General features: G+C 40.0%; 1 protein-coding gene and 1 non-coding gene across 2 annotated transcripts in view; both read left to right on the top strand.

Annotated features, from left to right (window-relative positions):
• EFL1 (elongation factor like GTPase 1) overlaps nt 1-24,366 on the top strand; it is a 121,219-nt gene that overhangs the window by 42,353 nt on the left and 54,500 nt on the right. Inside the window, exon 15 of the mRNA XM_041752671.1 lies at nt 4,177-4,315. Within this exon, the coding sequence (XP_041608605.1) occupies nt 4,177-4,315 (139 nt within the window). The remainder of the gene's footprint in view (nt 1-4,176; nt 4,316-24,366) is intronic.
• On the top strand, nt 20,132-20,266 carry LOC121490314. The gene has a single exon (XR_005987624.1). It is a non-coding gene; the product is annotated as a U4 spliceosomal RNA (small nuclear RNA).

The raw sequence follows: 24,366 nt of genomic DNA on the forward strand, positions 1-24,366 counted from the left end.
AGTCAGGATCAGCAAGAAGTGGTGAGTAAGGACATGTAAGATGTACTGTGTCGTGAGCAGGAGAGCGCAGCCTCCTCTCCTTGTGGGTAAACCAGGGAAGCTACTGGTCGTGGCTAAACATGACAGGGAGCCGGGTGGCAGTTGGGAGGGTGTGCCATTAACCTGCCTTGCCTTGCCTCAGATGTTTATTCCATCACTGTTAGCAGTTTAATCCTTAGAGATTCCTGTGCTGGGCTGTGGGTAAGCAGCCCTTAGTGGGCTGAGGTGTGTTCTGCTTTGGCAGGAGGGAGCACGGCAGTGGGTGTGTGTAGGGCTATATTTTTTGGGCCTGAGAGTGCTGTGATGGCATGTATAAAAACCCAGTTATGGTCATCTTAACATCCTGGTTTAGACATAGTTTGTAATTTATCAATAAGGGTCAAGCAGTGGCTAATTTTTTTCCTTTTAGTTCTCTAAACTGTCAAGATGAATAAGAAATTGTTACTTACCATAGCACTGATTTATTGGGCATTATAAATTCCATGAGCATTCCAATTTATCTTATGTAGTGTATCTTTGCTCTCGTGAGGCTAGAGGTTGAAATCCACTTCTCATGTGTCAAGTTGACTCAAGGAGCAACAGTGAAATGAATTGACAGTGCAAATGACTCCCTGCTCCAGTAGTTGGGGCCCCAGAAGAATCTAAATCCAACCTGGTTTAAAAACAATGTGAGATGCATTATTACATGTACCCCAGATGTCAGCCTTACCTGGACTTGCGTGTTTATCCATTATGTTGTTTTTCTATTGATGCACATTATGGACTACCACAAATTTAGCAAACTAAAACAGTACACTTTCTGTCATCTCACAGTCTCTGTGGATTGAGAGTCCAAGCATGGCTTAGCCAGTCCTGCTTGGTGGTGTCTCACAAAGCTTCAACCAGGGTGTTGACCAGCTTGTGTTCTTCTGGAGGCTCATTGGGGAAGGGATCTGTCTCCAGGTTTACTTCGATTGTTGGCAGGATTCATATCCTGGTACCAGTAGGGTTGAGGGCTCCACGTTCTCTCTGGCTGTTGGCCACCCTCAGCTCCTAGAAGCTGTCTGCAGTTTCCTGTCATGTGGACTTTCCCAGCTTGGCTGCACTTACTCCTTCAAGCCTGCAAGGAGAGTCCAGGCTGAATTTATTAGCAAGGCAGTCTGGTGGTGATGTGGCATAATCATGAGAGTGACATCCCACCGCCTTTGCCATATGCCTCTGATGAGAAGCAGGCTCCAGGCCCCTCTCATGCCCAGGGAGGGATTGCAAGAAGGCATGAACAGGAAGCAGGAATCAGGGGGTCTACCATTAGGCTATGACATTCTTCTGTTTCTCTTTATAGTTTTATGACCTCTCCATGCGCTATGAAAGGATATATATTTTTGAACTTTGTATAAATGGAATCTCACTGTAGTTATGCTTCTACGGCTCAGTGTTTTTACCTAACATTGTGAGATTAATTTATGTTGATGCTTATTCCTGTACTCCAGTGTTCATTGCTTTATAATATTCCATTATATAAATAAATAATTTTATTTTTCCATTTTCCTCTTTTTATGTATTTGAGCTGCTTTCATTTTCTGTTAATCTAAGCATTGTTTCCTTGAATATTTTAATACGTATTTCCTTGTGCACATTTGAAAGAAATTCTAGGGAATACACCCTTAGTGGAATTGTCTGGGTAATGAGTATGTGTATCTTCAGCTTAACTGGTTAATTCCAGATTGTCCTCCAAAATAGTTCTGATTTACACTCCCAGCTGGAGTGCTTAACCTTTCAGTTGTTCCACATCCTCACCAAAATTTGCTGTTGCCAGAATTTTAATTTTTTGCCAATCAGATGCATATGATATGGTCTTTTCAAGAGGTTTTAATTTACATTAAATTTAATAAATTAAATATTTATAACACACTGGTTTTTAGGATGTTCTTTGTATAAGCTGGATGCTAATTCCTTGTTAGTTTGAAGTCTTATAGATTTCTTCTCCAGTTTGGGACTTGTCACATTTTCTATTAGTATCTTTTAATGTACAGAAGTTCTCAATTTTAATGTAGTTGGATTTGTCTTTTCCATTATGGGTTTTGATTTTTGTATCTTGTTTAAGAAAATTAAAATTGTGACTCTACCAAAGGCAATATTTCATCTGTGTTTCCTTCTAAAGTTTAAAGTTTTACCTTTCACGTATAAATATTTGATTCAGTGTTTGTATATGATATGAAGAAGGGATCTTATCTTATTTTGTCCCTATACAAATACCAGTTGTTGGGCAGCCCCAGTGGCACAGCTGTTTAGCACCGCCTGCAGCCCAGGGCGTGATCCTGGAGACCCTGGATCGAGTCCCACATCAGGCTCTCTGTATGATGCCTGCTTCTCCCCCTGCCTGTGTCTGCCTCTCTCTCTCTGTCTCTATAAATAAATAAATAAAATCTTAAAAAAAAAAAGTTCACAAATACCAGTTCCAACACCATTCAACGAATACCCTTCTCTACCCACTGCTCTGTCAACCTTGTCAGAAATTAAATTTTATATGTGCATTGGTCTGTTTCTGGACTGTTAGACTTCATTTTTCTGTTTGTCTATCAATCACTGTCTCTATTCAGTACTGACTTCACTTCTAAGTGTTTTGATATTTAAAAAGCCATGTCATCTGCCTTTTTTTCATGTGTGTGTGAGTGCCTTGCTTATTCCTCTCTACTCTTCCGTATAAAGCTTGCCAGTTTGTCAGGTCCTGTGAAACTCCATTGAGACTCTGCTTTAAATTAGCACATGTATTTGGCATGAATTGACTTTTTGCAGTATAGAATCTATGCATCTATTAGGCATATCTATTTAGGTTATTTTCCGTGTTTTTTATTGAAGTTTTATAATTTTCTCTATTTTAATAATTTTCATTAGACTTCTTCCTCGCTATCTTACATTTTGTTGTTACTCTAAAAGTTACTGTTTAAAAAAATATATTTTTTCTCTTGCTGATGTAGACAGTTAACTTTTGTATGATGTCCTTGAGTCCAGCCACCTTGCTAACTGTCTTACTAATTATAGCTTATCTGTAGCTTGTTTTAAGTGGGTGATCACATTATCTGTGGATAATTCCATTTCCTCTTGTGTCATCCTTCTATTTTGTATGTCTTTCCAGTGTGTCTTTAGAGCTACCCTACAGAGTTGTCGCTGAATCAGAGCAAGTACATTTGAATGTTGTGTGTGCCTGAGAGGTCAGCATTTTCATGGGGTTTCCAAGTCTTCCCTAACATAAGAGCTTCTCCCTTCTCTGGGCTTTTATGAATGTCCTGGCCTCTGGTGCTTTTTGTCACTCCGTTTGTGATGTTATCTTTATATGTGCTATAACTTTACTTTTTTCTCACTTCACAGGTACCATAGTGCCTTGGGCCTAGGGGTACCAAAGATAAGTTGGTTGATTAAAAGACTTTCAGGGTACTTGCATTTATGCGGTGGTTGCTGAATAATTCAAGGCACTGTCTTGAATACTTTTCAAGATATTGAATAACTCTTGACAAAACTTACGTAATTTGAGGCGGTTTCTCTGTAAGAACAAATATTATCCCCAGTATCTCGCAGCGTGTAGTCTTCCAGATTACCAACATAAGCTTAGAATAGCTGTTGTTTGGCCATTTTCATGGCATTTTTATCACATCTGACTACTCTTCCAAAGTTACTCATTTTCATGCGTAACTCAGGACTGGCACCTGCTCTTGCTGAATGCTTGAAGGGCATTATAATAAGAGTAAAACAATTTTAAGTGATAATAGTAGTAACAAATGTTGAAGTAATAGCACAGTCGCCACCAGAACTGGTGTATGACATGGTTTACAAAAATACTGGCAAGGGACTCTGGGGATTTGCGTCTATTGGGTAATGTGGTGGTCCAGATCATAGCAGAATTTATATTACTAAGCCATAAAGCTTATGACAATTGTCGAATTCTTGACAGTTTTTAAGTATTTGAAAAGTTTCACTACTTCCGATTTTATTCATAAAAGAGACATATTTTATATCATACCCTTCAAATTTCCATATTTCAGGTTTATATCAAGTGTGACTGTACCATCTCACCCATGAATATAAATAACCTGATATATAGTACGTAATGTTTTTATTCAATGCCTCCTGACTTCTCTTCAATTGCTTTTCTTTGCCCAGGTGCCATTAGGCTTCTCGGCTCCTCTAGAGGACCTTCCCCCGGTTCCCCACATGGCATGCTGCACTCTAGAAAACCTGTATCTTCTGATGGGGAGAGAACTGGAAGACCTAGAGGAGGTACCTCCAGGGAATGTGCTAGGTAAGGCCATGTTGTGCCATTTGGAGAGATCGGCCAGTATGTGGCACAAACTTAGTGAGATCTTTGAAGGAAACAACTGTGATCTCTCTTTTAGTTTGGCTGTTTTTTTCTGGCGTCCTTAGACTTTAAATTCTTGCATTTGAGCAGTTAGCCTGTGGATCTGTGACTTGCTGTGAATTCTTGCAGTTCTGTTTCGGAAAGCGCTGCTTAAGTAATTTGTGAATGCTCTGATTTCAGCTGGGGTTCCATTTGGCTGGGAGCAAGAAAGAGAATTCCTGTTCACATAGAAGTCAGTCTGGATGACTAAGACCTTTCTGGTTCTAAATTATTAGAAACTATTCTGATGTAAAGGTCTGTGGAACTCCTTTCATTTCTTCCAGTACTTTTAATCCATTGGATGTTGCTTTACTAATAGGAGTTACCAATTTCCATCCATAAATACTATCAACCCCATAATGTTTGTTAGCCTCCCCTCCCATGTGCGGAGTTCACTTTTTGAGGTTGTTCGTGCAACCCGAAAGTCTCAGATTGAGGAGTTTCCCTTGGAGGGACCTGAGTGTGGTGTGGGGATGCCATAGCTCCTGTGCTGCTGCTTTCCAAACCCTTAGGGTACTGTCAGCTATAAAGCTGTTGGGTGATTGTTTGCGCTAGGAATTCTCTTTATCTTTTAAGGAAATGGTCTAGACTGCTGGTCCAGAATAGCTGACGATTTGTTTGGATTTTGTGAACTCGGGTCCTAGAAATTTGCCTAAGCATTTTGCTACTCCCTCACAGAGATCCATTCTTTAGTTTATGAGGTTTTTTGTTTTGTTTTGTTTTGTTTTTTTTGTGGAGGGGCATGGAATTAGTAGAATTCCAGACTTCTCATCATTCTTACCTATTCTCTTCCATCCCTTTGGAAAATGCCATGGAACCTAAGCAGTTGATACAACTCTATGAGCCACCATAGCCAACAAAATAATTTATCAGAAGGGGTATGGGAAGAAGAATGGAAGACGCTGTTTTTTTTTTATTTTATTTTTTTATTTTTTATTTTTGAAGACGCTGTTTTTAAATGGAAGGTAAGGCGGAGAGGATCTCTAACACAACACTCAAGTGAAAGGGAGGGTGTTTGTAGAGTGAACGGTTTTTGTCCTGTTTCCACCAACTAAGGCCCAGTGTTGGCAGTCTTTCCCCAGTAGAGGCTGGGGACTTGATGTGCAGTAGTTTCTGGATTTCCCTGTGCTGTCCAGGGCTGAGGCTCTGTGGTGTATGAGGAAGAAAACCATCTGTCTTTCATCTGCCGCCTGGGGCAGCCCTCACCCCACCATCTGCTGTAGGAGACCTGCTGGAAGCTAACACTTTCTGCCTCTTAGAAGAGGTGTGCCTCTTTCTCCTTTACGGCTATTTCAGAAATAACGGTGGGGTGCTTGGTAGGAGCTGGGGGTGATGGTCAAGGTAACAAAACATTTGTTCACCAAATTTAGCTATGTAGAAATAACACAGACAGACACACCACTTGGGGATGAAGTGGATTGAGGAGGAAAGCCAGATTGATTTTGCATAAGAGTTCGGATTGTGTTTAGCTGCAGGTAACTAAAAACCAACTACATAGTTTGGAATTTCACTCAACAGGAAGCGGGAGGTTAGATAATCCAGGGCTGGAGCTTGGTTCTCCTGTGTTCTCAGGGAGCTGGGTTCCTTCTGTATGCCTGTTTGCTGTTCTCAGCGTGTGGCTTTTGCCCCCAGAGAACCACAACACCTTCAGTGTCTCCAGGAATCACACCCACATTCCTGGCAGGAAGAGAGTACAAGAGCCAGAGTCCTTCTCACAGCGCTGTTTTCATTTGGGAAGAAACGCTTGCTCAGTGATGTCTATGTATATATAGTCTCATTTATTGTGGCTTTTGTCACATGGCCACCCCTAGTTGCAGTAGAGGTGAGGGATTGAGTATTTTACTCTTACAGCCTCCACGTTTAAGGTCAGGGATGCTGGGTTGTGAGTGCTTTTGCCTGGCCAGTCCATACTGTCAGCCACATTCCTCCCACATGCCTGCACTGCCTGGGCCCCCATTTCTTTACCTTAAGGAGGAAGACAGTCCACCAGAAGGATTACACATGTAACCTTGAAGGAGTTGGAATCCAGCCAATCACTTTGATTTGCCTTTTGAAATGAAACTAAAATAATCATTTTCCTTTTATTAATTCAATTGTGAGCCCCGTGCAAGACTGGAAAACATGCATATACCAAAATTCTGGTCATAGTTTTTGCCACTAACTAGTTATATGGCCTCGGGCCAGTTGTATAATCTTTCTGGACATCGGTTCTCCAAATGATTTGGACTAGAGCAGTGATTGCTAACATTTCTTTTGGTAAAAATAGAATAGCCACTTTGCTGCTGCTTCTTTTTGTTTTTTTTTTAGAAGACTATTTGTGGGTTCACAGGACTTTTTTTTATTATGCTCATCACATACTGTTATACTTATTATCATATATTCTAAACATTAAGGATGGAATATTAAATAACATAAGGAGTACATTTTATTGCTCTAGTGATAAAATATCCACAAAATTATATTTTGTACATTTGGTTTGTAAGATATGAACGAAATTGAAGTTTAACGTTGCCATTATATTCTGGTAGGTTGATATTTCAGTGAGGTGGGAGCGAGGTAAAAATTCTTAGTACTTATGTCATGAAAATCTCACATGGATTATGTCAGTTTATCACTGGTTGAAAAGAATCCTAAATCCAAGATTATCTCTCAGGTCCCTTCCAGCTTTAACTTCTTAGGCTTGTGCTTCTTAGGGAAAAATGTTATTTCAGGTAATTAGGATATTTTCCTTCCTCGTGTGTATTCAGGAACAGGAAATTTTTGATATGGTTACTCAGTGGGATTGATAATGCATTTAAATTGCTTCATGGGAGCATCCTGAAACTAGTTAGCAGCCTTGGAGACAGAACCACACTTTTAGGCAAGTTCCACTTGTTTGTTGATTTAAAAACTGGAGCATATGTCACAGGAGCAGCATTTTCATCAGCCAGGTATTTAATAAGGAACTTTCCAAAGCTAGGAATGAGTTTCAGGCAGCAGAGAGCAGCAGTCCAAGTCTCCTGGCATGTCAGGCGGTGGGAAGCACACAGCCCAGGAGAAAGCTTGCTGATGGCCAAGGGTAGCCGATGCTGGGACCCCAGCCACCAGGTTGTCCAGGTGAGTGGGCTGAGAGCGAGTGTGTTTTGTATCTTTGTTAACTTTAAAGAGGTTTGTCTTCTTGGGGAGATTTGAAGTTAAAAAGAAGACGGATGGATGAATTTGGTTGAACTAATGGACATGTTCCAGCTACCTGTTGCTGCATAATAAGGCACCCGCAGCCTGGTGGCTTAAAACAGACAGCTTTTATTTTTTCATGAATCTGCAGTTTGAGGGTGGTTCGGTGGGACAACTTGTCTCCGTTCCTCATGGCATCAGCTAGGGAGCTCCAGGCCTGTGCGCTAGAGTGACAGAAGGCTCCTTTCACTCACCCGTGGGGAGGCTGGTGCAGGCAGCTGGGGCCATGGCTGGGGGTGGGCCTGGGGCCTGAACATGTGGCCTTCCCATATGGCGGCTTGGCTGCCTCACAGCATGGTGCTGGGTTCTGCAGGTGAGCATCTCGTAGGAAGAGCCTGGAGAAGCTGATAGAGCTTCTGCTGCCTCCCCCTAGCTTCTACCTCACTCCATATTAGAAGTGAGTCACCATGACCGGCCCATATTCAGAGGGAGGAGACCAACTCCACCTTTTGATGGCAGACATGTCAAAAAAATTTGTTAGCATGTTTTAAAATGACCACACCACAAACCATAGATAATTTCTTGTTTTCTTTTCTATTTTAGCAGGCCTGTGACGGAACACATATTACAAATTAAGACATTGCAAAGTTCATAGTGATCAGGGCAGGCCTATAAAGCCCATCTATTTTGCTCTTGTTAACTTAGAGAAAAGTTGTAATTCCTGTTTAATAAGAATATAAGAGAGAATGAAATGACTGATACTCATCTGCTTTTCATCAGAGATGATGCTGAGTCGGATTGATGAAATGCAGATGAAAATTTCTGTTGGAGAAGGAAATGAAAACTTATATGGCATTTTGAACAACTCAGTGCGTATAGTCAAAGTCTAAAGGAAAGTTCCTTTATTGGCACTTGGAAAATGTAGATTTCACATTTGAACTCCGTTATAGCTCACTTGGAGAACACATTGACTGATCAGTGTGGAATAGAGTTTGTGGTCTGGAAATAGTTGATTTAAAGTTTAAAATCATTTAATTCCAACCTGATGTTTGAAAAACTTGGGTAGATGAGACCAGAGAGACCTCCCTGTGTTTAACACACAATAGCCCTTTGTTCAGCCCCTACCAAGAATGTCTCTAAAAATAGATGTTTGCTACAGGCTCCTATTAAAATGTGAGGGGAAATTGAATTAGGATTCCAAATCTTTAGCCTTTTCTTATATACTTTCAGAACTCTTCCATATGGTTAAGTCTTCAACATTTTAAGGACATATTCTAAGAGGAAACATGATATTCCTCTTTTCACAACAGGAGGAAAAATAACAGTAATTAGCTTTTTTCTGAGCTGGTTTTAGTTCTGCTGAGGTGGGTTACCAGGTGATGGGAAGTCAGCAGAGATTGACTGAAGGGCTGTGTGTCCATCTGCCCATCTTTCTGGCCTTAGTCACGTGGGGTATGTGAAGAGTCAGAGCTATTGGACGTTACACGCAGATTTGATTTTTGTTGTTTCCAAGGAAATCTCATGTTTGTACATTTTGTAATACATTGAATTCACTTACTAGTGAATTTCTTTTAAATACACCTTATTAACATTTTCACTTGGACAGAATCTATTTTAATCAGCAAATAACCAGTGGCCTAACTAGTCACTTCCTAGAATTAATTTTCAGCTGGTTTTAATAATTATTCTTTTATAGATGATAGTGATTTTATTGTGTCCTTATAATGTGTCTTGTTTCTTATTTTTAAATCACCAGTAGAAATATGATAGGTATACATTACAGCTCTTCTGTCTAGTTCCTAACTTCAGTGAAAACAGTAGTTTTAGTTTCAGGTCTGCTGATGCTGGTTGGTTAATATCTCTGATGTATTGTGCTAACAAAGTATGCTGCTTTTTTTTTTTTTTAACTGGGGATACTGAATTTTATTGATGTGTTCTCAGCATCTGAAGACAAAGTTATAGAGCTTTTCTGCTTGCTGTAATTGATGTCATGAATTTATTATATTTTAATTATTTCTTGATTATTCAATTGTCCTTGCATTCCTAGAAAAAAAAAAACAGCACTTGATCTTTCTTGTGATACACCATTCTGTTCTGTTTCCTACCGTTTTGTCCAGATTTTTCTTGGATATTAAGTAAGTTGGTCTTCATTTTCTTGCTATTTCCAAAATAGGAAACATCATCTCTTCCACCCTCTAGAGCTGCACTGTGTGATGGTACCCACTGGCCATATGTGGTTATTTACATAGACGGACCAAATAGCATTAAAAGTTTACTCCATCTGATGCCCTGGTCACATTTCAAGTACTCAGTAATCATATGTTCCTCATGGCTGCTGTATTGGACAGTGCCGGTCTAGAGAAGTATCTTTAGAATATGATACTTACCTTCTCTTTGAAAGTTTGGAAATAGTTCACTTATAAAGTCATCTAGGCTGGGTACATAAGATGTACATAAAATATTTGATTCTTTCAATCTGGTTTATTGTCTTATTACCAATTCTGTTTGTGTTTTCTTGCTTTGTTTATTATATAGGTTTGTCTATTTTATTTTATATGAAAAGCTATGTTATAGCTCTTCTATATGAATGCTAAATGTTATGTTTTAAGTTCTTCTTAAAAACTAATTTTCAGTATAATGTAGGCCATAATATAGGTGCGTTTGAAAAATGCAGACGGCTGTGTAAGAGTTCTCTTTTATCATAGGGGTAGCCACCAGTCTCTTTATATCCACGTATGAAACTATCGTTTCTTAAAATTGTGGTAAAAAAGATAATAATGTATAATTTACCATCTTAACCATTTTTTTTTCTTAACCATTTTTAAGTGTAGAGTTAAATAGTATATATTTAATACAAAAATAATCATACTTTTTGTTTTATAACCTATACGTATTTTTAAAAAAGATTTATTTATTTATTTATGATAGATATATAGAGAGAGACAGAGGCAAAGACACAGGAAGAGGGAGAAGCAGGCTGCATGCCGGGAGCCTGATGTGGGACTCGATCCCGGGACTCCAGGAAAGCGCTCTGGGCGCTAGACTGCTGAGCCACCCAGAGATCCCCTATACCTATTTTTCTTAGAGATGATCTCTTCTCTCATACTTATAGCTTATTGTTTCAGTACACTTGCTGTAACTCCCAGGACAGTGTTAAGTGGTGGTGCAATGTGGTTTCTCATGCCTGCCATTGTCAGAATTCTTACATATGCTATACTGCGTTAAGAGATTTGATCTGCATGGCGTTTATAATGATATAGTGACTACAACAACTGTTTCTATTTACTGGATTAATTTTTTAAAGGCAGCTAGATGTTGAGTTTTATCAAATGGTCTTTTCTATACCTCTCAGGCAATAGATGTTTTTTCTTTTCTGAGCCCATTATACCATGAATCACAGTAATACATTTCTTAATATCAATGAGTCATGTGTTCCTGGAATAAAACTACTGTTGAATGTATTTCAGTATGTTAAGAGCAATGAATTAAATTTGTTGATGGTTTTTTATGTAAAATGTTTATGTTTGTTAAGTTTGGATGATCTGCATTTTATAGATTAGTTTTACTTTATATTTACTTCATATTCATGGAGTATAGGTAACAGCATTGTACGAGCTGCATGAAATGAATAACAAATTGAGGGGTAGATTTCATTGTTTTTTATTTTATGAGACAGGTTAAATGGCCCAGGAATTTTCTTTTCTTTTTTTTTAAATAAGTTTATTTTTTTATTGGTGTTCAATTTACCAACATACAGAATAACACCCAGTGCTCATCCCGTCAAGTGCCCCCCTCAGTGCCCGTCACCCAGTCACCCCCACCCCCTGCCCTCCACCACCCCTAGTTCGTTTCCCAGACTTAGGAGTCTTTATGTTCTGTCTCCCTTTCTGATATTTCCCACACATTTCTTCTCCCTTCCCTTATATTCCCTTTCACTATTATTTATATTCCCCAAATGAATGAGAACATATAATTTTTGTCCTTCTCTGATTGACTTACTTCACTCAGCATAATACCCTCCAGTTCCATCCACGTTGAAGCAAATGGTGGGTATTTGTCGTTTCTAATGGCTGAGTAATATTCCATTGTATACATAAACCACATCTTCTTTATCCATTCATCTTTCGATGGACACCGAGGCTCCTTCCACAGTTTGGCTGTTGTGGACATTGCTGCTATAAACATTGGGGTGCAGGTGTCCCGGCGTTTCATTGCATCTGTATCTTTGGGGTAAATCCCCAGCAGTGCAATTGCTGGGTCGTAGGGCAGGTCTATTTTTAACTCTTTGAGGAACCTCCACACAGTTTTCCAGAAATTTTCTAGTCCTTAAGCAGTTTGATATTAACACCCATGAAACCAACTATACCTGGTTGGTTGTCAAGGTTGATGTGATTGTTTTATCAGTTATTATTCTCCCTTTCAGGTTCTTTTTACTCTTCCTTATGTTGGTTTTGGAACTTCATGCTCTCATAGGTAATCATGTATTTCAGTTCATTTGCATGAATACCAGTATTAATATTGATTATAATGACATCAAAAATTAGCATCTGTTAGTGTTTTACTGTGTGCCAGGAACTCCTGTGTGTTCAGGGGGTGATTATCTGATTTTACAGATGGGAAAAATGAGGCTTGGGGAGGTCCTATCATCATCTGTCCCAGAGCAAGCTGGAAGCTTTGTCTTCCTATGTTATCTGTGCTTATTTCACCTTCTTTGTTTTTATGTTAATTGGTTTTTATTTTTTCCTTTTCTCTTGATCAGTGTTAGTTGGTTGTTTGTTATATTGTATTTTTACTTCTATCCTTAACCGATTCCTCATCTGTTACAAGTTTTTGATACGTTAATTTAGCATCTTTATGAAGCCTTGCCTCTAATATATCATATATTATTTTATTTATTTTTTTAGAAGAATTGGTTCATTTTTTTTCTCTTCTTCAAATGAATGTGTTTATTACCTGAATCTTCATAAAACCTTGTCTGGATTTCTTTAGTTTTATACATTGTTCTCTTTATCATTTCATTTTTCTGTGTCCTTGCCAACCAGTGGACTGCAGCCGCTCATTACAAATGGAGCAAGCTGACCAGGTTATGGAGTGGCTGGAGTCCCCTTGTCAGTGGCCTCACACGGAATTGTTAGCATAGGGTTTGGCAAAATGCTCATCCCACAGGTTAAGGTGTGTCTGTTCATCCTTTTTCATGGACTAAAGTAACTGGTTGTAACCACATATCTTCTTTTGAACAGATAGATTATTACAGGTGTGTAAGCTAAGAATTGTTAATAAGCTCATTGCCTCTCTAGACATTATTTGAGAACAAAGGATTATTTGATAGGGATTGTCTTCCCCACCATCTCAAAATAGTACATGCCTTTTTTTTATTGTTAAATGGCTCTGACAAGATAGCAGATTGCCCTCTCTTCTTGGTATTTTTAATGCATGACCAGAATGAGGAAGTGGGGAAATAATTTGACTTCTGTAAATGGTTTAATGAAGGTTGAGATGTCCTTAATAATTGATACAATAGTCTTCTTGTTGACAAGATGAAATTTGATGTTTTTCCTGTAGACAGTCAACTGATTGTCAAAAACCTCAAAAAATATGCTCTCTTTTACCCCTAAATTGAATATGTGACTCCAAGATGCAGGAACTCCATGTATATATTGGAGAAGCTTTTAAGTCTGCTCTAAACAAGGGGGTACAAGAACGTTCATAATAGCACTGTTTATGATAGCAAAAAATAAAATTGGTGACCACTTAAACATCCATGGACAGAAGAATGGATCAGTAAATTATGGTGGAGTCTACTTGGGAAGAATGTTATACCTGAGTGAAAGTGAATGACACCAGGACACCTAATGTATTGGCTGGGGTCCATCTCACAAGTACAGTGGACTTAAAAAACAAGCAAGTTGCCAAGCATTTATATAGAGATTAAAAATATATAAATACCTTGTATCGTTGAGGAACAGATACATATATAATAAATAATGCAGGGAAACATAAACTGCAAGGTCAAAGCACTCCCTGGAGAGAAGATTTGGTTGAGAAGGGAGGAGTACACATATACTAGGAATGTCTCCTTTCTTCAGATGACTAGTGGGCCTGTAATGTCTGTTCTGTTTTCCTTTTTAAAGTTTTTTATATCTTGAGTGTCATCTCATGTATTTTTTAAAATAGGAGGGAAGACCGTGTTAATATCTTTACTTGATGTTGTTGGTGTTGCCTTACAGAATTTGTCCCCAAGGACTGAGTTGAGAAAGGGGAAGTGTATGGAGTGGATGTAGGATACGCTGGGTTACATTCCTGCTGAGCTTTTTTTTTTTTTTTTTTTTTTAAGCTTTTGTAGCCTTAGGTGGAGTGCTCAACCTCTCTGATCCTTAGTTCCATCTTGCAGGTCCAGATTATAGGACATAGTGGGATGGTGGCCTTTATTTTGTTTCTAAAAGTATCAAAGGGCAAAATGTTGATTAAGTAAGAAGGTTATTCCTATAGATTTCCATGGGAAATACCATTAATTGGCAAAAGTCACACATACAAAGAAGATAAATTATAAGTAAAGCACTTAATTATGAAGATTAAAGAACACTTTTCAAACTTAACCTGTCATTTATTTAAATGCGGTTCTTTTTATCTAATGAAAATCCAAGCAAGCCATCATAAGCGTTCTGATGTTTCACTTGTTATAGTGAACCCTATCTGAAAAGTGTCTTCCAGCAGATATAGAAAAGAAATCAGGTGCTTTGGCTGTAACTAAAACTGTTTCTTGACTCTCTCTTATTCCTGCTTATTTAGTTACAGAAAATGAGCACTTCTGTTAGCTTCCACAAGAGAAAGCTCCAGGCAGCAGAGATGATAGGGAGTTAGTTCCTCAGAGAAGCAAGGCAGAATGGGTAAATCCATGAAGCTCCTGACTTGTCAGCATTGATGTTGGAGCTCCACTCCAAACCTGGCTCCAGAAGTAGGCATCTGGGAGGAGGAGGAGGGGCCGGCGGGCAGAGGCCACGGCTTGCAAGTTGAGAGAGCTCAGAGATTTTCTACTGGGAAGCATGTGTGCAGGCTTGAACACAGAGCACAGAACAGGTTCTTCCATGAGAGGCCAGGCCGTGTGTTGACCACGAGCTGTGTGCAATGGTAGATTCAGAGTTAAGGTTTGAATTCTTTTTCTTTTTTTCTTTCTTTTTTTTGCAAGAAGTTATTAACTATAAAAATGAGTATATATTCTTCTGAAATAATATTCTGAAAAAATCTTGATTCAGTATAATTTGTTTCCTTAAAATAAAAGGAAATATATTAATTTTTTTAAGCTGTCATTTGCAAGGGAAATCCTTAGACTTCTGTGTAATTGTATTAAGAACAAGAGGAGCTAAAAGCACCTGGGTTCTGCCCCAGCATAAAATAGATTGTGGCTTTTTTCCAGTTTTGTAGATGGAGGACGAGAGTCACTTTACCTTTTGCTAAAAGAGGAAGTTCCTGTCTCTTTTGTAGGTGGACACTTAGCTTCTGCGCTTCACAGAAGCTGGTTTGGGGGAGGAATCCCTTAAGGGGAAGACCTTTGTTTAGAATAGTGGACACATTTTCTTTTCATTATAAATACTCTGGAATTTCATAGTTGAGAGCAGAATCTCTTCTCAGTCTGGACATTTCTCATTAAAGGGTATCAGGATAGTAACATCTTTTTTTTTTTTTTTTTTTTAATGTGATGAGATCTTCCAGGGCCCCAGAGCCAAGGTGATGTCATCACTGGAGGTTCTTTGTTTCCCTCCCGCAGTACCCTGAAACCAGTTCCTTCTCCCCGCTAGGTGTAAGCCAGGTGCTGTGGGAGGCTAAGAAGCAAGGCTGCATGATGTTAGAGGTGCAGAGATGTTCTGAGTCCCTGCTCTTTCTCTTGGCCATGCTTCCGTCAACAGGAGAACATTGCCCTCCTCTTCCTAAGGCCACTGCTGCCCTGGAGCCCTTTGAAACCCCTTTGCTATGTCCTGAGCTGAGGGTGGTCCCACGGGAAGGCAGCACCCCACTGCCTCTCACTCTGGAGAGCTTGTCCATCCCCGTTATTCTCAGAGGCGTGATGCTGAGGAGAGCCCCGAGGGAGGTCCAGAATGCTTTCTTAGACTTAAGCCAAGTGGGAAGCATTGGTATTTTCTCCGACCCATATTTACACAAGATCCTTGATTTCTGGGCAGAGGCTGAGTGGGCTATACCTGCTCTCTGAAGCCATCCGGCGCCCATCCTTGGATGCATAAAGGCAGAGAGTGGTTCCAGCCCTAGCAGGGGCCGCAGCTACACACAGCTGCGCACAAGGGGGCAGCCTTTTCCACGGATTTCCATCCTGCCAGAGGAACAAAGGCTGGTGTCTGTGAGCCCCATGCCCTGAGCCTGTGCCCTGCCAGCGCCGCCTGTGAAACTTGTAACCCTTCACCATGTTTATAGAGAGTCCTAAGCAGTTGGATGAAGGGTTTGAAGTGCAGCATGGGTTTTGTGCTGCGCTGGACCGCAGCATGTCAGCATGACCCACCTCCCTCTGCATGGGGCTGTGCGGGGGACGCGGCTGCCGGCCCAGCGTCCTGCACGTGGCAGCCAGGCAGCTTTCATTCCTGGAGGTTGAGAGATGTGGGAGTCATTAAAATAGAGATGTTGATCATGGTTTCAGCTTGCTGCTGGAACCCAAAGAACAATTTAATAGCCCTTGCCTACTTGCTGTCTTTCTCCTGCCCCTCCCACCTCTCTTCCAGATACTGAGGGTATTGTTTCTGTTGTTTGCTTTGGTTTCCGCTTCATCTTAGAAATTGAGTTATGACTCCTTAGGTGGTTTCTAGTTGGAAGAAGCATTATTATGAAAATACGTACTGGTTAGTCGGCAATGAAGCAGAAGAGAAAACATCACTAACATCCTGATCTCCCGTGCAGTTAGAAGCACTTCGTCGCTGGTTTTGTTTTATGTCTCCCAGATGACTGTTTGTTAATTTGCAGCAGTTCAACTTGTAACTGCATTGATGGTCATATTTCAAAGGATTTGGATCTGTTGGTTCAAGTGCACATTCGAAGCAAGAGTTGCTATTCCTTCTCTGTTGGAGCTAAATGGATCTTACTATTTGACTCTGTAAAAGCTGCAAGAAATCAGATATACTTTAAAAACCAAAGGCAAAGCCCCTCTCCCCTGGGGGTGGGAGTGAGATAGGGGATGTTTTCTTTCAGGTTTCTAGAGAAGCAGCAATTAGTAGATTTATTGCAGAATAGTTGTTTCTCTTCAAAGCCACAAGCCTTCAGTGTTTCCAAAATGACCATTGTCATTCCATTTTCTAAGCAGTTTATATTTGTATATATTTTGCTAACTGATATGCATAGAGATGCTTTATTTCTTTTTTTTTTTTAAGATTTTATTTATTCATGAGAGACATAGAGAGAGGCAGAGATATAGGCACAGGGAGAAGCAGGCTCCCTGCTGCAAGGAGCTCGATGTGGGACTTGATCTCAGGACCTGGAAATCACACCCTGAGCCAAAGGCAAACACTCAGCCGCTGAGCCACCCAGGTGCCTGAGATGCCTAATTTCTAAATGTGCTTGAACGATGTATCAAAGACTTAGACTTACCCAGCATTTACTGAGCACCTACTGTATGCCAGGTGTTCAGTGAGTCCCTTTCGTTTATGTTTGTTTATGGAAGCCTCACAAGAAACTTGATGAGAAAACAGAGACTGGGAAGTTTGACTTCACAACAAATGATACTGTCTCGTTCACCTGCTTTTTAGCTGGATTTTGTTTCCTGCTCAGTTGTGTAGCCCAGATTATTTTAAATCCTTCTGCCAGGTTCTCCTCACATTCTCTGATTGTTGCAATGCAGAAATGCTGTGATCTGTGACATTTTGTTGTGGGGTCCTTGAATTTCATCCTTCTGTAGCCCAGTCTTTTCCTCCTATAAAAGGGGAATTTAAGACTCAGAGTCTTTTCTGAGCTTGGTTGATGAGACTTGAAACTAGGATCCAGTCTTTGTTTTTATAAGTGAGAAAACTGTAGAGAAGGACAAGAGGAGAGATAGCTGGGCTTCTCTCAAAAGGGAGAGGAGAGAAGCTGATCAATGAGAATTTGTCATTTAGAAAGAGGAACTATATACAGAGGTGAGGTAGTGAGACTCCTGTCCCCAAGCAACAATCTTTTCCAATGGCCCCTTTATACTTCCTCTCTGCTGATAACCACACACCAGCTGTCTAGACTTGCTTTGTATGCATGCTTCAGAGACCCTTCGCCATCTGCTTCTCACCACTTCTGAATATATCAGGATTTTTAAGAATTTATTTTTATTGAGACATAATTGACATAACAGTGTCTAAATTTAAGGTGTTCAGTGTGTTGATTTGAATCATTTATATATTGCAGTATGACTCTCACTGTCACATTAGCCTATATCTATCCCATCACTTAATTATCATTTCTTTTTGGTGGTGAGGACACAGAACATGTAGTCTCTTAGTTTTGAAGTTTATGATACGGTTTTATTGTCTGTAATCACCAAGCTTGCATTAGATCTCCAGGACTTACTTAACTGCTAGTTTCAAATCTGTGCCTATAAACAACTTTGCCCCTAGAGCCCCCAGCCCTCAGCATCTGGTAACCACTATTTTATTCTCTATGAGTTTGGCTTTTTCAGATTCCATATATGAATGAGTTCATGCAAGTATTTGTCTTTCCCTGCCTGACTTACCTCACTTAGCACAAGGCCCTCAAGAACTATCCATGTTATGGCAAATGGCAAGATTTCCTTCATTTCTAACAGCTGAACAACGTCCCATTATTATCCTGTTATAATATCACACACACTCCATGCACCGTTCTCTGTCCACCTGTTGGTGGGCACTTAGCTTGTGTCCATATCTTAGCGAATGTGAATAATGCTGCAGTGAACAGGGGGTGTGGATATCTCTTTGATGTCCTGTTTTTATTTCTTTGACCTGTGTATCCAGAGGTGGGAGCGGTGAGTCACAGGGTAGCTCCATTTGTCTTTTTTGAGGAATCTCCATATTGTTCCACAGCGGCTGCATCAGTTTCCATTCCCGCCAGCAGCGCACCCTCAGAGTTTTCCTCCCTGTGTGTTTCAGCATGTGCTATCTCCTCCAGGATTCCTTTTCCTTGTGAACGCAGACACAAAACCCAGCTCAGTTGCCACCTCTCTGAAGCATTCTCCAACTGCTCCAGTAGATATATCTGGCTCCTTCCTTTGAGTCCCTATACCTCTTTTAGTACATCTCTCTTAGCACCTTTATTCCTTGGGCCTGTTACCAAGTGGGGGCGTGTTCTCATGGCACAGTGCGGCTATGTGTAAGTGGACATGCAGGTGTATACTGCCCCTCCAGTTGCTCCTTCTGAGCATAGGGATGGAGTGGATTTTGAGCCAGAGAAAGAAGAGAGTCTGTGGAAATCCCAAGAGATATTGTTACAGTAATTTGTTGGTTTGCCAGGATTCCCTTCTGGAGTATGTATGGGAGAACTGAGGTCCCAGAGATCAGACAGGGAGAGTAGAGACTCAGCTTACTGGGCGCTTAAGTTTACAGCCTGAGGCACCAGTCACATGTCTGGTCTGCTGCTTTGCTGCTACTTTGCTGCTTCTGATCCTCAGTGTGTTTACCAGAAATTAGTTTGTCTAAGAGCCAACGTCAGTTGAGAGGTGCAGAATGTGACGTAACTTAAGCTGGGTGTATGCACTCTGGTGGCGGGGTGTCCTTCATACAGAGATGTGTCAATCTGCCCAGATGGGATGTATCTGCGGCTCTTCACAGCCTGAACTCCTACAGCAGTGAGAGATCACAAGCAATACAGCACTGGTCTTACTTAGATCTTTCAAAATAACTTCGCTTTTTGAATAACTGAGTGTTTCATGGATTTGTTTGGCCCATGAAAGTCTAATGTATTCATAGTTATTTAGATACTAAATCTGGAAAACAGTTCCCTTTATGAGATTAGACAAGCTTATAACTGAAACCAGGTGTGTTAACCTGGTGCTAAAATCTAAAATTGTCTTTAAAAACAAAAGCCCAGTATTTCCAAAATTTACATTATGACCAAATTTAAATTTAGTTTAAATGTAAGAAGTCTGTAGCTTTGTTCTTTGCAGACACTGTAGGATATTTTTGTGTGTGTGAATCCTTTTTTGTTTTCCATTTTTCTTCAGTGTATGCCTGACTGACTTCCAGATTCTGAAAGCAGGACTGTGTTGGGGCGTGAGGTGAACAGGAAGAGTGAATACTGGAGCCTATCACTCTATCTCCCTTCCTTGGTCAAGCAAGCTGTTTGTTTTTATTCTGATGGGGACCTCCCAGCCGGGCTTGTGCGGGACACTCTGGTTTATGCCTGTTGTCTTGGAGAAGTCCTTGTGCCCCCTCTCACTCTTGAAAATCCTAGTTTGGATGCTGAATTCTGTGATCCACCCTAATTATAACCAAAGTATTTATCCTTGGTTATTTTATTTTATGTTTTGATCTTAATTTTTCTTTCTTTCTTTTTTTTTTTTTTTTTTTTTGCATTTTTTTATGATACTTTTGTGTATTGTTGGATTACTTAACATTTTGGAAGGCACATGCTAGCTTTGCGCAGTGGCAGTATCGTAGCCAATGAGGTTTATCCGAGGTGCGATTATTGCTAATTGGAAGGCATATGCTATTTTTAATTCCATAAATCATTGCCTTTTATGTCTTTCAAATCATTCTTTAAACATAAGAGTCAACAATGAAATGCTACCGTCCTACGTATCCCGCCAATTTAAGACGGAGACTATAAATTCTTTCAGGATGCTACCTGGCTCATCTTTGTTTCTGACAGCATCTGGTAGTATGCTTTGAACTAGATAAGAGCTAAAGAAACGTTTCTGGAATGAATCTTGGGGGAAACAGTTTGGCCATGTGGAAGGAAGGGTGAACTTCTGATCTAAAGTTAGTGTAAGGTCTTCCCGCAGATGAAGGAGTGGGAGCCCCATAGCTGTGCTTCCTCATTGCAAACTGACCAACCCCCTTGTAGAAGAGATGCCATTCATCTTGCTCTGTTATTGAGGGACTCCCAAAGAAGTCCTCTGTAAACTCTTTTTCAGTTAGAATTCTTCTTCAGAGATTACACTGCTACTGAGTGTAAAGACAAAGGACTTTTCCAGCGTGGTTTGGCCACTGTGGATGCCAGCAGTGTTGGCAGCAACCTTGCTTCAAGACCAAGGGAGAGTAGGAGCTCTGAGTTAGCTGGGAGAGACCAAGTGGGATGGTAACTGGAGAGCCCTGAAAGGAGGTCGTGGAAGAGGCCAGGGATTTTTGTGGACACATTCAGCTGGTTGGGCCCCAGGTTTTACTAAAGAATGGGTTTGGCTTCTTAGTCTAAAAGCTAGGTGTATTTAGTAACACTTGATCAGTTACGAGCCAGAGGAGGGAAGAACACCCTTTTAAAGAATTTAATTAGTAAGATATGACTTTGTACTTTGATAGGCATTTATACCATAAAAAAAAAATAGTCCTTTTAAAGGCTTTGCCAAATTTTACTTTAACCAAGTGCCTCCACATTTAAGCAGAATGTGGACAAACATGACTGTTTTTACATTGTCATGATGCTGTACACTGTCATGAATAAAAGCCTTTGCAATGAGGAAGCACAGTAATCTTGGACTTTGTGTTCAAAGTGTAAGGGTTGCTTATCTGCAAAGATAGAAATGGATATAATTGAGTGTAGAAGGAAGGCTGTGGATAAATTGATTACAAATATTCTCTTGAAAAAAAATTTAAAAAAATATTCTCTTGAGTCCTAAGTCATTAGGTAATGTTTAAGACATGATGATTAATGCTCAGTAAATGTACCTATAGTGGAATCTGTATTTTGTTTCCTCCAGCAAGTGTGTATATTTGATCAACTTTACTTCCATTTTCAAGATCCATTTGTCACAAACCACAGCATAATCCAAGGGTGTTTTCATTTTTATTAAAACGTATGAGTGTGTGTGTGTGTATGAAATTTGAATTGTTTTCTGTTTTGAATATATACCCATTCTTTGTTGGCAAATTTAACTGATATGTTTTTATTTTGATTTCACTCATTTTGGATTTCAAAGGTAGCACATGCCAATAGTAACTATCAACAACAGAAATGTCAGAGGTAATAGTATCATGTCTACAACCACTTTTCTGATGTTACCATTAGTAACAAATCGGGATGTAATCTTCCATAGTTCCTCCTTATACAAGGCACGGACACACACAAATTTTTCCCCTTTTCTTTGTTTTATAAAATTGGCCTTGAATATGTGATTACTTTGTGCAGTTCCACAGGTAGGTCTTGCCTCACTCCCACGGTCAGGAGGGATTGTGTACTACAGGTATATAATTTATCACACTCCCTTCTGACACAGTTTCCAAGTCATTACTGTTGTTAATTTCTTTCTTGATTCACATGAGGACTTTCTACCCTATAGAGTTGTGAAAACCAAAGAAAGAAATGTTTATTAAAGCCCCTCATTAGACATAGAGCAATAGGATCTGACCACGATGATTGCTAATAATTTTGTCTTTTTCTTTTTTATTTTTTTTTAATAAATTAATTTTTATTGGTGTTCAATATACCAACATACAGAATAACACCCAGTGCTCATCCCGTCAAGTGTCCCCCTCAGTGCCCGTCACCCATTCCCCCCAACCCCCCGCCCTCCTCCCCTTCCACCACCCCTAGTTCGTTTCCCAGAGTTAGGAGTCTTCATGTTCTGTCTCCCTTCCTGATATTTCCCACACATTTCTTCTCCCTTCCCTTATATTCCCTTTCACTATTATTTATATTCCCCAAATGAATGAGAACATATAATTTTTGTCCTTCTCCGATTGACTTACTTCACTCAGCATAATACCCTCCAGTTCCATCCACGTTGAAGCAAATGGTGGGTATTTGTCGTTTCTAATGGCTGAGGAATAATTTTTTGAGAATAATTCTAGTTTCTGTGATTCCTAAAGGACAGGCTGGTACATCTCCTTCTATTTTAATTATTTTAGTGGGTTTTGGACATTTCCACACCTGGTCTTACTGCATTTGTTACTTTCAGATACAGCGTGCCTAGCCTTCTTTTCCTCAGCAGATACTAAAAAATCCCATTAGTTTGTACCTTCAGCAACTCTTTCCTGCATATATTCGCTGGCACTCAGCTGTGTATTCTTGGGTGGATGAGTGTATAAATTTCCTTCAGCTAACACGTGTATGTTAGAGTCTGAGATTTCTTATGACTGGTAGTCTGCATCCATTTTCCTTGTGATGATTTTATTACGAACCAATTAGTTATAGCCAGGAATTGTCACTTTGCCACAAATGCAGAGCTCTTCTTTGTCAGACCACATGCAGCTCCCGAAAAGTTACTTTCAAATTTGATCACATACTTTGCAGAAGTGCCCCCAGAAAGTGAACGTGATGGGTTTGAGTGAAAACCCAGGGCACTTGACGAAAACCTGTTTGTTTCTAATCACGTAGGGATGGGGTGTAATTCGACTGGTGTTGATGGCCTGGAAGGACCCTGGTGAGGTGCAGAATGGGATCTGGGTTAAAGTCTCACTGTTCTCTGCCCTCAGCCAAGGTTTAGGGGAGTCGTTGAAATGAATGAGTTTGGGATTTCATGTCCAAATCCATTTTTAATACTACCACCTTATGTTTTTACAGCACTGTATGCTTTTCAGACTCCTTTTATCTATAGTATTTGATCCGTCTAGTCTGCTCTTAGCTTCTATATTTCAAAGGCCAGTAATGGTTAGGTTGGAAGTAATACCTATTAGAATAGTGACTTTGAAAACTTGGAAATCATTTCCAGGTGTTTTAGATAGGCTGCATTTGAATGATGAAACTTTAAACTTGCTTTTCCGTAAAAGAATACTTCACTGCTTTAGGTAATCTGAGAAATTAGCAACCTCAGAGATTTCCATTCTGTTGTTGTTTTTCTTTACAAAGAGTGTCTATAATTGACCGAGATGTGGATAGTGAGTAACATGTGCAGGGTAAGCTCTGGATATAGCCAGGAGAGAATATGGAGTGAAGAAAGCTGTCAGTTTTCCTTAAATATCTAAGGTGGTAGAAATGAATTTTAAATAATTTTCATTGTGGAAAAATCCTTTTTTTTTTTTTTTATCATAGCGGGGATGCAAACTAGGATGGAAAAAATCCAAGGAGAATCAGAAAATAAAATCATAGCTGTGCAGCTTATATTTTGGGGGGACTTTAGTGAGATTATACTTGTGACCTAATGTCCCTTTTAAAATGTTCCACGGACACTGGGGCCCCTGGGTGGCTCAGCTGGTTAAGCATCTAACCACTAATCTCAGCTCAGGTCTTGATCTCAGGATTGTGAGTTCAAGACACATGTTGGGCTCCCAGCATGGAGCCTACTTAAAAAAAAATGTTCCACAGGCGTTAAAAAGGAAGTATGCCCATGCATGCACACACATCCCTATTAAACCAGTATTATTGCTTATATTACTCAAGGCATGAAAAGAATAAATTAAACCCCCCTGCTCTGATTTCAGTTGCCAACCCCTTCGGTACCATATAGATGATTGTGTCACCAAGATGGCAAATTTACAGTAAATTTCAGACTTTCCCTCCTCTTTTCGTGAAGACTAAAGATTCAAAGAGAAACCTGAGTACTCTGGCACAGCTTCTGACCACTCACAAAACAGATGCTTCTCTCTCCCAGAGTAAACATGGGAAGAATCAGTGGATATAGATAGAGCATTTCTAAGGAAAAAGACCAGTTTGACCCACAAAAGCAGTAGGACCATCTGAGACTGACTTCTTACAAGGATCCAGAGGAAATAAAG

This window comes from Vulpes lagopus, chromosome 4, assembly GCF_018345385.1.
Source record: "Vulpes lagopus strain Blue_001 chromosome 4, ASM1834538v1, whole genome shotgun sequence".
In the NCBI taxonomy this organism is placed as follows: Eukaryota; Metazoa; Chordata; class Mammalia; order Carnivora; family Canidae; genus Vulpes; species Vulpes lagopus.